Source organism: Triticum dicoccoides, chromosome 5A, assembly GCF_002162155.2.
Source record: "Triticum dicoccoides isolate Atlit2015 ecotype Zavitan chromosome 5A, WEW_v2.0, whole genome shotgun sequence".
Lineage (NCBI taxonomy): Eukaryota > Viridiplantae > Streptophyta > Magnoliopsida > Poales > Poaceae > Triticum > Triticum dicoccoides.
The window spans coordinates 680,939,699-680,952,638 of NC_041388.1; the positions used below are offsets into that span (position 1 = coordinate 680,939,699).

Genomic DNA, 12,940 nt, shown 5'->3' on the forward strand with positions numbered 1-12,940 from the left:
CGTGAAAAAGGTTTTCGGCCCGCTCTTATTATCCCCTCACCACTGTTCCTTGGCCTAAGTAGTCACTCTGCCAACCGAATTACACTGTGGACATACCAGATATGCTAACTAAAAGGGCTGCCTTTAATCAATACCTTTTGTGACCACATTTCTCGTGTCATGAAATACCGACTGATAGCTAGCTGTTGAATGGGTGGACAATTAATTAGCCAGGGACGTGCGTGCCCCCCGCAGCGCGCGTATATAAGCACCACCATGCACCTCCATGCTCAGCACGTACGATTTACTGCTAGTCATCCCGTGCGTCCCAGTGTTGCATTTGCACCACGTTCTGCATGCACGTACGCATGTCGAGTGGTGCACTGCTCTCCGCCATGGACATGGACATGGATTGGCTCTTCGTCCTGCAGCTTCTCCTGTCGGCCGCCTGCCTCCTCGTGCTACTACTTCGTTATCGCGCCGTGAAACCCGAGAAAACGCGACGCCGGCGCTCCCCGGGGCTCACCCAATGGCCGATCGTCGGCATCATCCCGGCCATCGTCTCCAACATCCACCGCATCTTCGACGGCGTCACCGGCATGCTGGCCCTCTCCGGCCTCAACTACCAGTGCCGCTTCTGGTTCGCCGGCTTCCGCTACTTCATCACCTGCGACCCGGCCAACGTCCGCCACATCTTCACCTCCAACTTCGAGAACTACCCCAAGGGAGACGTGTTCGCCCAGATGTTCGACATCCTCGGCGGCGGCATCTTCAACTCCGACGGCGAGCGCTGGCGGAGCCAGAGGACGAAGGCCCAGATGCTCATGACCACCCCGCGGTACCGCTCCTTTGTGGCGCAGTCCAGCCTCGACAAGGTGGAGCAGAGCGTGCTCCCGTTCCTCGCCCACGCCGCCGACTCCGACACGACGTGCGACCTGCAGGACGTGTTCACGCGTTGGTCCTTTGACACGACATGCAACCTCGTCTTCGGCGTCGACCCCGGGTGCCTGGCCATCGGCCTGCCTGACGTGCCCTTCGCGCGCGCCATGGACGACGTTCTGCGCACCGTCTTCGTCCGGCACATCATGCCGGTGACGTGCTGGAAGGTGATGCGGAGGCTGGACGTCGGGCATGAGAGGAAGAACGCCGCCGCGCGGCGTACGGCTGACGAATTCGTGGCGGCCACCATTGCTAGCCGGAGAGCCGCCTACAGCAAGCAGGGCGCCAACAAGTCTTCGGCCGACCTGCTGTCCTCGTTCATCTGCGACGAGGAGATAGCGGGCGACCCCGACGCGGACACGTACATCCGGGACATGACCATGAACCTCCTGGTTGCGGGCCGCGACGCCACCAGCTCCGCCCTCTCGTGGTTCTCCTACCTCATCGCCACGAACCCTCGGGTAGAGAAAAGGCTCCTGGAGGAGCTGGCCCCCATAGCTGCCCGGAGACCCGTCGGACCCGACGGCATGGTGGCCTTCGAGGCGGGGGAGCTGAAGAACCTGCTGTACCTGCACGCGGCGGTGTGCGAGTGCCTCCGCCTCTACCCGTCGCTGCCGGTGGAGACAAAGGCGGTGGCCGCCCACGACGTGCTGCCGAGCGGTCACGAGGTGAGGCCCGGGGACAAGATCCTGGTGTTCAACTACTCCATGGGGAGGATGAAGCGGGTGTGGGGCGCCGACTGCCGGGAGTTCCGGCCGGAGCGGTGGATCTCCGAGGACGGGAAGCTGCGGTACGTGCCGTCCAACAAGTTCGTGGCCTTCAACTCGGGCCCCAGGACGTGCCTCGGGAAGGAGATGGTGCTGGTGCAGATGAAGGTGACGGTGGCGGCCGTGGCGTGGAACTTCGCCGTGGAGGTGGTGCCCGGGCACGTCGTGGAGCCGAAGCTCTCCATCATACTCCACATGAAGAACGGCCTCCTCGTCAGGGTCAAGAGAAGATCGGGTATTCCAGCCATGATCGGCAAGCAGTAAACGTATGCGTACTTGTACCGTTGCATGCATGCACGTACTGATGTAAGTGTCTATATTCCTTCATTTTTATTCCGCATATGTGTGTGTTGTCTGTTTGCAGGTGTCCAGTAATATAATCAAGTACACTACACTGTAAATCATGGTGGGTATACATATATATGTTGCCTGCATTAATTGTATCAACTCGTTGATTGATTCGAAGACATATTTGTACCGAAACTTATCGATGGATCGATCGGGCTGGGCTGGCATGCGTAGTGCAGAGCCTTTGGTTTCCAATCTCAGCTAACAAGACTGTATAAGTAGGGACAATGCCGGCATGGTTGGTTGCTTGCGAATCTTTGGTTTGCATGCGTGACAGTGTTTTAATTCAATGGCATTCAATTTCATTCCTCGACTCATCATGCTGTCATGCATGATCGATTATTGATGCATGCCATGTTCGTTCATTCAGTGTGTTTGTACGTGCAACGGGAGCTTATTGATTGAGCTGCCGCCATGCCCATCATCGCCAACTGATAGATCGCTTTCGCATCTAGTCTAGTATCATGCAGGAATATCAAAGTTAGGGTGACGACGACGTACATCCCCTTCGACTAATTAATGGATGGACGGACACGGCTTCCTCGTCCTCCATGCACGCCACCAGTATGGAGAAACCACATTCTTAGTGGTAATTTCACATAAATACAGATATGAAACGACGAAGTAGTTATGCACTCTCGCTTCTAAACTAATATAAGATCATTCAGATCACTACTTTATAGTTAGGATGTGGCTAGGTCTCAGTCGATCAAGACTTAATCAAATCTAAGTCAAGTGATGTAAAATGTAAGAAAGAAAAGACAAAAGCTAAAAAGAAAATTTTGCACAGACCTCCACGTAAGATTCCATGAATATAGCATCGATTGAGACTTGGTTAAGTCTTAGTCGACTGAGAATTAGTAATCCCGTTAAAGTTATCTAAAGAATCTTATATTAGTTTACAAAGGGAGTACTTATTAGCACTTATTTGTGATATGAAGTCATCGCCCGCCCACTCGTTGGTGACAAAATTTTCCTTATTACAATTTCAAAAATAATCAGTATTATTGTTTTTTTTCTTACACCCTTGACGAAAGTCATGGCTGCTCGCTCTTAAAAAAGTTTATCTTGACAATATAAGTATAGTATATGATTGTGGAAACCAATTCATTGGACATGTGGTTTTTTAATAGTTTGGCAGGATATTAGGTGTAGTCTCAAGAAGTTCTATCGATCTTTATACCATAATAAAGATTCACACAAGACCCTAATTTCCCGCTACCAAAGGTTTGGTGGCACATGCTAGAGGAAGTATTTGAGGGGCGTACCTTTAGCGAGTCTGGCTTCAGACTTGCTGAAGGGGCGAGCGAGCTGGGCCGGCCCACGAACGCGAGAGGCCACAACATCTTTTTCCAGGATTTTTTTACGCTTTCTTTTTTTTACTTTTGTTTATTTTCTAAAATATTATAAAAACATATATTACAAGAAACCACTCTTCGAGAAAAAATTGAAAAATGTTGAACAAGTGTTTAAAAAGGATGAACAAGCATTTCAAAAAATATTGAACAAGTATTTGAAAAAATGTTCATCATGTATATAAAAATGTTGAACAAGCATTTGAAAAAATGGTTGAACAAGTATTTGAAAAAATGTTGATCATGTATAAAAAAATATTGAACAAGTATTTGAAAAATGTTGATCGTGTATATAAAAATGTTGAACAAGTATTTAAAAATGGAGAACAACTATTTGAAAAAATGTTGATCATGTATATAAAAATATAGAATGAAAATAAAAAGAAACAAAAAACCTAAAAATGAAAACTGAGAAAGAAACAAAATAAACCAAAGAAAAACAAAATGAAAAAAAGTAGAGAAGAAATATACGTGTATGTAAACTAATGAAGAAACAAAAGACAAATAATGAAGAAACGGAGAAGAAAAAAGAAAACAAAAAAAATGAAAACCAGTACGTCTTGCTTCAAGTAGGCCGCGCCCTTTTTGTTATCACGAACTGTTTGGTTGGCGGAGTGGCTAGTCGCGTCCTATGTTTGCCACAGAGCTCCCCTTTTTTCCTTCTATTTTTCTTTAGACTCTGCATGAAAATTTGACGAAATCAACTTTGCTGCCCGAAACTATTGCTAAATTCTAGATAAATTTAGAGGACAAATTGGTAAATGGTCGGTTTTGCCACCTCTCAATTCACTTAAGTTCCATGAATAATTTTTTTAGAAAGTACAATTGGGTGAAAATCCTTCTATTTTTCTTTAGACTCTGCATGAAAATTTGACGAAATCAAATTTGCTGGCCGAAACTATTGCTAAATTCTAGATAAATTTAGAGGACAAATTGGTAAATGGTCGGTTTTGCCACCTCTCGGTTGAGTTAAGTTCGATGAATAATGTAACCTTCACTTTTTTAAGAAAGTACAATTGGGTGAAAAAGTGCAAATTGCACTTTTCTGAATTGACTGAGACTTGACCCAAAAAAATATATGTTGATTGAGACATAGATGGGTGCAATTTCGATATGGTGAAAAGTGTAACTTGCACATTTTCACCAAGTTGCACTTTTCAATATTGAATGAGACACCCTTTGAATCTTTGCACTTAAGTACTAATAGACATCCTAGATAAATGGAGTTCTTCACGGAATACATTGAGGCAAGCCGATCTCAAATCCAAGAGATCATTGTCATGGGAGGCTATGAAGTAGTTGTTGCTGCTTTAGATACCTAAACTGAGTAGCGGATACCGATAAAGAAGATAAATGATGTGTTTTAGTTTGTCTCATATGCCACTTGCATTCTATGTGAAATCAAGATTCTTCGTCTAGTCCAAAACATAGATGAGATCAAACACATCATGCTTCCCCCTACCCGAAGGGAGTTCGAAGATATTTGTATTGTTTATGAGCTTGCAACCCCATCATCCAAAACCTTATCCCATCCATGTCTACATATAACCATGAACCAATGGACACAGATATTTTATGCATGATTCTTTGTTTTTTTTGTTTTATGTGACGCTACCAGTTGCATTATGGTGGAGCATGTCCTATGGGCTATTTGATTGCAGCCAAATTAAGTTTCTCGTATTCCATTGGTTTCATTAAAATGAAGTGTCAAACAAAACTTACCACAAATATAAATTCAGTTCTCTATATTTTTTCATACTAGTTACTTTCATGTGAAGTATGTTTCATGGGGGAGGGGGGCATGTGTAAATGGTGTTGTACCAGTGGTTTAATCAATAAGCTGCCCCACAATACAACTTTGTATCTCTATGAATGCCTACAATGTGTGGCAAAATTGGTGTATTTTTAACAAGGTTAGATTAGTTTTGAAGTCTCAATTGATTTAGGAAAGTGTAACTTACGTTTTTGGAGAAAAATGCAACTGGGCGAAAATATGTGGAAGTTACATTGTATCACTATATTTCAGCTACACTTTCGTAAATCGTTTGGATTCAATTATTTCTCAACCAATTGTAGTAGTTTTTTCATTTTTCTTGTAAATCGATTCAGTTATTTTGAATGTGTAACTGGTGTTGTACCAGTGGTTTAATCAATAAGCTTCCCCACAAATACAACCTTGTATCTCTATGAATGACTACAATGTGTGGCAAAATTAGTGTATTTTTAATAAGGCTAGATTAGTTTTTGAAGTCTCAATTGATTTAGGAAAGTGTAACTTACGTGGTTGGAGAAAAAAATGTAAATGGGCGAAAATCTATGGAAGTTACATTGTATCACTATATTTCAGCTACACTTTCGTAAATCGTTTGGATTCAATTATTTCTCAACCAATTGTAGTAGTTTTTTTCGTTTCGCTTGTAAATCGGCTCTTTTTTGGCATCCCAGTTCTTAACTTTTTCATCTCGTCTAGTGGAAGTTGAGACTTGTTCCAGTATCTTTATCCCGGTCCTAAATCCGATATAGATTGATTGTCTCTTGATGAAGAAATGCCTTGCTTAACGGAGCAATTTTTGTTTTCTTGCTTATTATTTTCTTGAGCTGACATTTTAATGAGATCCACATAGCATTTTTAGGGGTAAACATGCTTTATTAATTGAAACTCAAGTTTACAGAAATTACAGAAGTATCATGCGCCTTTGTAAGCCACACGTGGCGACCCTCCAGATCATTGGTTGCGCTGTCTAGAGAAGCAGCTCTCATACACATGCTCGCATGGGCCGGCCCAAGAGCCTCACTCTATCGCTCCCTGCTCGATCGCCTGATTAGTTCGTTCGAGTGATAGGCAGAGAGGTTGACTTGTCTCATAAAAAGGGTGGAGAGGTTGTCCAATGGACCAGTTGCTTATTGATCGTTGACCGCAAATCAATTGACCGTTAACTTTTTAGAAAGTTCACAAATTTGGAAAATAATTCGTGAATTGAAAAAAGTTCACGCATTTGAAAAAAAGTTCATGTACTTGAAACAAAGTTCATGACTTTAAAAGAAGTTTGCGATTTTGAAAAAAAAAGTTAATGAATTTGAAAAAACTTCATGCTTTTTAAACAAAATCATGAATTAGAGAAAAGTTCACGCACCACAAGCCGAATTGTTCAGCTCGCATGAATTTCACTCGCGACAAGCCAGTAACAGGCGCAGGATGCAGCATCGTGGTTCGTGGAAGGACGGGTAGGCGACTCCACACCCAAAAAACAAACGAACAAAGGAATGGCAGTCGACAAGCATTCCTTCACTCGCGACAATACCGACAGTATACACGTCTCGCTGGCATGCATGCGCCTGCCAAGAGGAAACAAATTTTGCATTCAAACACATCTCCGATCGGCCATGCAACTCTGACTCTCCCTAGCCCCTTATCCCTACACATTGGCTCCATCCGGTTGCCAGCACATCTTCTACTAACGAGTACTCCCTCCGTCCGGAAAGGACGGAAATACTTGTCCTAGAAATAGTTGTATCTAGATTTATTTTAGTTATAGATATATTTATTTTATCTATTTCTTGAACAAGTATTTCTAGACCAAGGGAGTACTAAGGAACATCAGGTGCAGGGCATCTGGAGAACATCATGTCACATTTGACAAAGCCAGATTCAGGCGCATTTTCTAGAGACTTTCAGCCATTTCTGGCTAGATAGATTGGCTCCAAACACCCGAGAACGTATCCTGTGCAACGCCCTGACTCATACACCAGGTTCACCAATGGCCCAAGAGCCGTCCAATTAAAGATGAAGGGACACAATCCATCTACGATGTGGGCTGCACAAACATTTACAAATTAGACCTTGTAGTGCAGCTGAATCGTACAAAACACACTTTCAGAGCCACTCATGTTCTCCCTTTGACCTCTCTTTTACTGCTGAACCAGGAAGCTCGGGTTATAAAAAAATGCCCCATCGCCTATATCCAGCTCTCCTGTACTAGCTAGTATAGACAAATGGACTAAGAAATTATGTATAAGGTAATAACAATCACAAGGAGAACCTAGTTTTACATTACATAATTCCCCTCTCCTAAAACAGAAGATCTAATGTGCTCTCTAGTTTAACATTGTCACTCTTGTATCTGAAACTGTTTCTCTACACATACACTGCATTTTTTTTACAGAAGCATTCACATATAGCTTGATCACCATGCAACCTCCTGATCAGTTGAAAGAGATATCTTCAATTGCTAAAAATGAGAAACTGGATGCAAGTTGAACATTACCTTAAAGAGCAAACATTTTATTTAAAAGATAAGCTTGCAACTGAACATTTATAGAGGACCTGAAAAACACAAACAACATCTATTTTCTGATCTACATCCAAAAGAAAAGGATAAAACAAAAGTGATCTGATTGGATAACATTTATCTTTATAGTGCTGAAAATTCAGTAATATTAGGTCCGGAATTCTGTACCAGATCATGATTCTTACTAATAAAATCCTGTTTGAGTGTCGACTCGAAGAATCTGTTCTCACTTGCTGGAACAGGTTAAAGCTTTTCTTGTTCCTTTTCTGTTAATTCTTTGTAAGCTGATATGTGTTACAGGAAATGCAAACCACAAAGGAAAGAATCCTAATCCCAAATTTCTCTTCAGTAACCTGAAACTGCTATGTACCTAACCAAGTTTGTGGTTCAGGGGAAGAACCATACAATCGAATAGAGTGTTGATCCTATGAAATTTCACATATATAACGAGTACATGTCTACGGATTTAATACTGCTGCCAGGGACATTATTAAGCACTGTTGTTCAGACATCATAGCCACATGAAGAGTGTTTCTTGAGTTGCAGAGAACAAAATGACTAAGCCAAGCTACTAACCATCAGCACCCAGCAAGGGTATTATTTCAGAGGATTGCTACAATGTATAACTAGTATTGATCTCACAAAGTCAGTTTCACACTTTCCATTTACATTTGTTTACAAATGAAGGATCAGAGAGCAGATCTCTTTGTTTATTTCTATTCAAACTATTTTTATTGGGCATAAAAGTTACATTTCGCTTTAAGGTTGGGATACAAGAGCTGCAAAAATATGTTACAATATCCAAAGTACACAAAGATAGAAAGGGTGCTGGACCATAAACCTTAATTGTGCACATCGTTAAATTTGGAAGAGCATTGGTCATACTTATCTCGCAATAAAACGAAATGGAGAAAAATGATGACCGAAGTATGAAAGAAAATATGTCCATATCACTGATAAAGGAAGAAGAGGGCACGCCCTCGATTTAGAGCTCCTACAGATGGACCACACTGAAGCATTCTCAACGAGCCACCGCCGGCCTGCCGCAAAAAGAACTTGAGTGTGCGTGGCCTATTCAGATGGTACAACAGCTGCTGGAGCTTCAATAAGCGGAGATCATCAGTACAAGCTAGATAGGAAACTCGATTGGTAGAGGCGATGGGGAGATCGAGCGAAATTTCGTAACCCTGATCGCGTGGTACACAAGAGGGCGAGAGAAAGAGAAGACGACTGGGTTGATCGCTTCCCAGTACTCAGAAGTCGGAACTATTCAACGCCACTACAAGGGTCTCTCTGCAAATGTTCCAGCAGCCCTCATCGTAGATGGATTCTGTCCCTTTATTTTTAATCCGACGGCTCATGGTCCATTGGTGCACCTGGTGCATGAGTTGGGGCGTTGCACAGGATACATTCTCCAAACACCCAGCGGCAGGTTCCGAGGTCGGCAATGTCGACCACCAGTACTTGACCAATGAATAAACTAAGTTAAAACCCTGCTCTACAAGATATTACTTCCTCCGTTCTAAATTACTTGTCGCAGAAATGGATGTATCTAGAAGTCGTAGAAATGGATGTATATAGAACTAAAATACATCTAGATACATCCATACCTGCGACAAGTAATTCGGAACGGGGGGAGTACTGGGCAAAGAAATATAAGAGCATATAGATCACTACTTTAATGATCTAAATGCTCTTATATTTCTTTAGAGAGGGAGTACTAGTTTAGAACAATTACCATGGAAACTACCCAACCAGGTCAGAGTCTGAATCTGCGGCTAGCTGCAAACCCTTACTAGAAGATCACAGGAGACTAGACTAGATTACTTTCTGCTTAGACCTAGATGTAATTTGCTGTCAGGAGAAAAATTCTACAAAGAGATTAGAACCAATGTACTCCTAGAGCCCTAAATTAAATTAGGCAAGAGAGGCAGCCAGCCAAGGTGGTAGTGCTGCTACTACTACATGCTACAGCCCAAAGACAAAAACATGTTCCATTCCAATCGATTCACATGAGCCCCAAAGGAAAGAACAGTCTCTTTTTCTGAACTTGCCTCCTCTCCTTTTACCCCTCTCTCTCATCATGCATGCGATGTGGGTATGGTATGGCACCCCTCACGCCACATGGCCAGAGGAACAAGAGCCAAAAAACAGTCCCCTCTGTATCCCACTCACCACCGTCCAACACCCCTCTCGAAAATGCACACCATGCCCCAATGCTTTCCTTTGTCCAGTTGCTACCTAGCTCCTCCCTCCCTCCCTCCATGCTTCCAGGTCAGTAATCTGCAAGCAAGCACACAAATTTGTAAGTATCTTATTCACAAGAAATTTGGATTTTGGACCAATGGTAGCTGCAAAGTTAACGCTGATGATCAAATGAGGTGAGGTGCCGGTATTTACTCACCGTCCTTCTTCTTGACCAGGCTTCTGGCGAACAGCAAGCAGATGACCAGGAAACCCAGCGCCAAGGCTCCACCCAGCACGATGGCTACAGTCTTGGCTGTCTGCTGCCCTGAAATGAGATGCAGAGGGAGAATGAATGGCCAAGTCGACAGAGATCAAAATCAAACTAGGGATGATAACACGTCTACTCATGGGTACAATCATAGAATGCCGTATCTCCAGTAAATCCAGAAAAGAAAAGGTAAATCATACATTAGTAGTACTACTAGTAGGTGCTAGTGGAAAACAGCTTTTCTCAAAGACCGAGCAGGCAGATGCATAAAAAACTCACTAATCTAGGCTGCTGCCATATACTACTTCTAGTCTAGTACCAGTAGTTCAGAACCGAAGCATGGATTATGTACATATATAATGGATGGAGTTATCAGTAATGAGCATCCCCTACACTGGAACTCAACAGTGCAAAGAACCAGCATAATTGACAAAAGAAAAGGGGAAGATCCTGCCAATCCGCCATCATAAACAAGCACGATTGATCCCTGTCCCTCAAATCTTAAGCTGACCAACCAACCAAGAAAGCAACAAGATCATGCCACTGTCTGCATCAGAGTTCCACTTTGACATGGCAAAGATACGCTCATAACTCCTGCCTACCAAACACTGGACCATGCAAGGCTTGTTTGTAATCCAAATGATGAGCACCTGAGAGGGGACTAATCTATACTCTACTACTACAAATTCGTCCAGAGGAGTGGCACCAAGAAACACAAGGCGCTCCCTCAATCCCCGTCAATCAATTCCAAACCAGAGAATCCTGCCAGGATCTCACCTACACATGTACAAACAAATCCACCGACAGTAGTTCACGTGCATAAACTAGCCAGTAGTAGCCACCAGCAAGAATCATGAAGCAACTAACATAATACTGTACTACTACTACCACATTTGCCTAAAATTACTAAACACGATCAATTCGATCTAATGTTGTCTATTCAGATTTCAGATTGGATCACTGCACAATTAACCAAATCAATATTCTAAATGCAGTTGGAACTGAATGTGGAGGCAGAAATTAGCCAAAAATCCAGGAAGAAGGAAGGACCGGTACCTCCGAGGCCGCCGCCGCCGCCGTGGGGCACGCCGTGGGGGTAGTAGCTGTAGGTAATGTAGCACTTGTCGAGGTAGACCTGGCCGGAGGGGGCGCCGCCGCACTCGACGGCGACGCGCTGCACGGCCTGGGTGACGCAGTTGCTGCAGTCGACGTTGGAGAGGTCGCCCTCGCACTGCGCCAGCGCGTAGACCTGCTGGAAGCTGGTGGCGAAGAAGCCGCCGGCGCTGGAGCCCGCTCCGCCCTCGAGCTGCGCGAAGGCGGTGCCGCGGCGCGTCTCGAAGTCCTGCGCGGCTTCGCCCCCGCCGGAGCCGCAGGTCTTGAAGAGCATCTGGACGCCGGAGACCTGGGGGAAGCCGGAGATCTCGTAGAGCGCGAGGCAGCCGTTGAGCTGGACCCGCGCGGCGACGGCGCCCCCGCAGAGGTCGCGCCAGGAGGACATGGCGCGGGCGACGCAGGAGGAGCAGTCCGGGCCGGAGAGGTCCCCGCGGCACTGGAAGAGGCCGAAGACGGAGGCGGAGGCGGAGGAGGCCGACGCCGAGGAGGTCTTGTAGAACTTGGCGGAGGCGGACTGCGCGGCGAGCGCCGAGGAGAGCGCCGCGACGGTCGGCGGCGGCGCGCCCCCCGGGAAGGTCTGGTTGGCGCAGCCCTTGTAGACGACCGCGTACAGGTCGGCGCACGTCGCGGGCCGCGGCGCCAGGAGGACGAGCAGGACGGCGGCGAGGTGGAGGAGGGGGCGGAGGCGGCAGGGAATGCCGCCGGCGCCCATCTGGCCGCGCTCTGGAGGTCCTCGGTGGTGCGCCGGAAGCAGAGGTCCGGTGCTCACTCCACCTCCCCTGTTTTGGCGCTGGTCTGGCGGTGGTGGTGGTCTGGTGTGTATGCGCTCGCGAGTTGCGGGCTGCTGCTTGTGTTTTTTTCCGCTCTCTTCTCCGCGTCCGTTCCAGCTGACGATGGTTATTGTGTGGCGCAGTTAATGGGGTGGCAGAGAAAAGCACGCAGTTTGGGTGAGCAGGCCGGCCACAGATGGTGATCTCAACTTCTTCACTCTACTGCTAGTACGGCTCAAAGCTTGAAACGGCCCCCCGCAAAAGAAAAGAAAATTCTTGAAACACGGAGGAGGGACGCTTGTTTGTTGTTTCGTGTGACACTGGATAAGTATGAACCATTTCTTTACGATGAACTTAGTAAAGCAGCATGATAATGATAATGATACTTGTTGGTAAGTAGAGATGGTTTGGTCCGTCTTATGAGATGGGCACGAGGGCGACTCTCCACGCGGTGAAAAACAATCAATCCGCGTCTACTGGTAATAAGTGCACTGTGTACGGGGTTTGGTGAGACGATCACTCGAGTGGGCCTGGGCTTGGGCTTGAAGGAGCGTATGCATATGCACGTACGGGTGGGGCCCGGCCGCAGTTTCGCCGTTTTGGCATCTGCGGAGCGTCGTCTCTCGGCGGGGCCGGTGCGGTCCTTTCTCAACAAAAAAAAAACGTCGTTAAGGGTTAACGGCTACAGAGCTCAACAGTGGAGCCCAACCTCCTTTCCGCAAAGAAAGAGACTTTTTAGCGAGTGTATGTATGTATGTATGTATGTATATGTACATGCTCCCCTGTGGCACTCTTCCCTCGTTTTTTTCAATTGAGGGCTACTTTCCCCTCGTTGGTCAGGGTGAGCCCACATAGACAATCGCCACCGGCCTTTCCAAGGGGGCCCACGGTCCCAGGGGCGGAGCCAGGGGGACGAGCATGGGCC

The 12,940-nt window shown here is 45.8% G+C and overlaps 2 protein-coding genes across 3 annotated transcripts; one reads left to right on the forward strand and one right to left on the reverse strand.

The window, feature by feature from the left end:
• Positions 1-287: 287 nt before the first annotated feature.
• Positions 288-2,172, forward strand: LOC119304101 (noroxomaritidine synthase-like). Its single transcript, XM_037581263.1, has one exon. It carries the CDS (start codon positions 336-338, stop codon positions 1,947-1,949), a length of 1,614 nt encoding a protein of 537 aa, XP_037437160.1. The 5' UTR covers positions 288-335; the 3' UTR covers positions 1,950-2,172.
• Positions 2,173-9,401: 7,229 nt separating this feature from the next.
• LOC119304102 (plasmodesmata-located protein 2-like) lies at positions 9,402-12,089 on the reverse strand. Of its 2 annotated transcripts, XM_037581264.1 has the most exons (3): positions 11,189-12,089; positions 10,082-10,189; positions 9,402-9,960 (listed from the first exon to the last, which is right to left on the reverse strand). In XM_037581264.1, the coding sequence occupies exons 1-3, from the start codon at positions 11,955-11,957 to the stop codon at positions 9,953-9,955; spliced, it is 885 nt and encodes a 294-aa protein (XP_037437161.1). In that variant the 5' UTR covers positions 11,958-12,089; the 3' UTR covers positions 9,402-9,952. The 2 variants fall into 2 exon arrangements, with proteins under 2 accessions (XP_037437161.1, XP_037437162.1); XM_037581265.1 differs by lacking the exon at positions 9,402-9,960 and having other exon boundaries at positions 10,074-10,189.
• Positions 12,090-12,940: the final 851 nt, after the last annotated feature.

Coding starts and splice junctions, on each gene's coding strand:
- LOC119304102 (XM_037581264.1), bottom strand. CDS start 11,957: ATGGGCGCCGGCGGCATTCCCTGCCGCCTCCGCCCCCTCCTCCACCTC. Junction 10,190..11,188: donor CGGCGGCGGCGGCCTCGGAG/GTACCGGTCCTT, acceptor ATCTCATTTCAG/GGCAGCAGACAGCCAAGACT.
- LOC119304101 (XM_037581263.1), top strand. CDS start 336: ATGCACGTACGCATGTCGAGTGGTGCACTGCTCTCCGCCATGGACATG.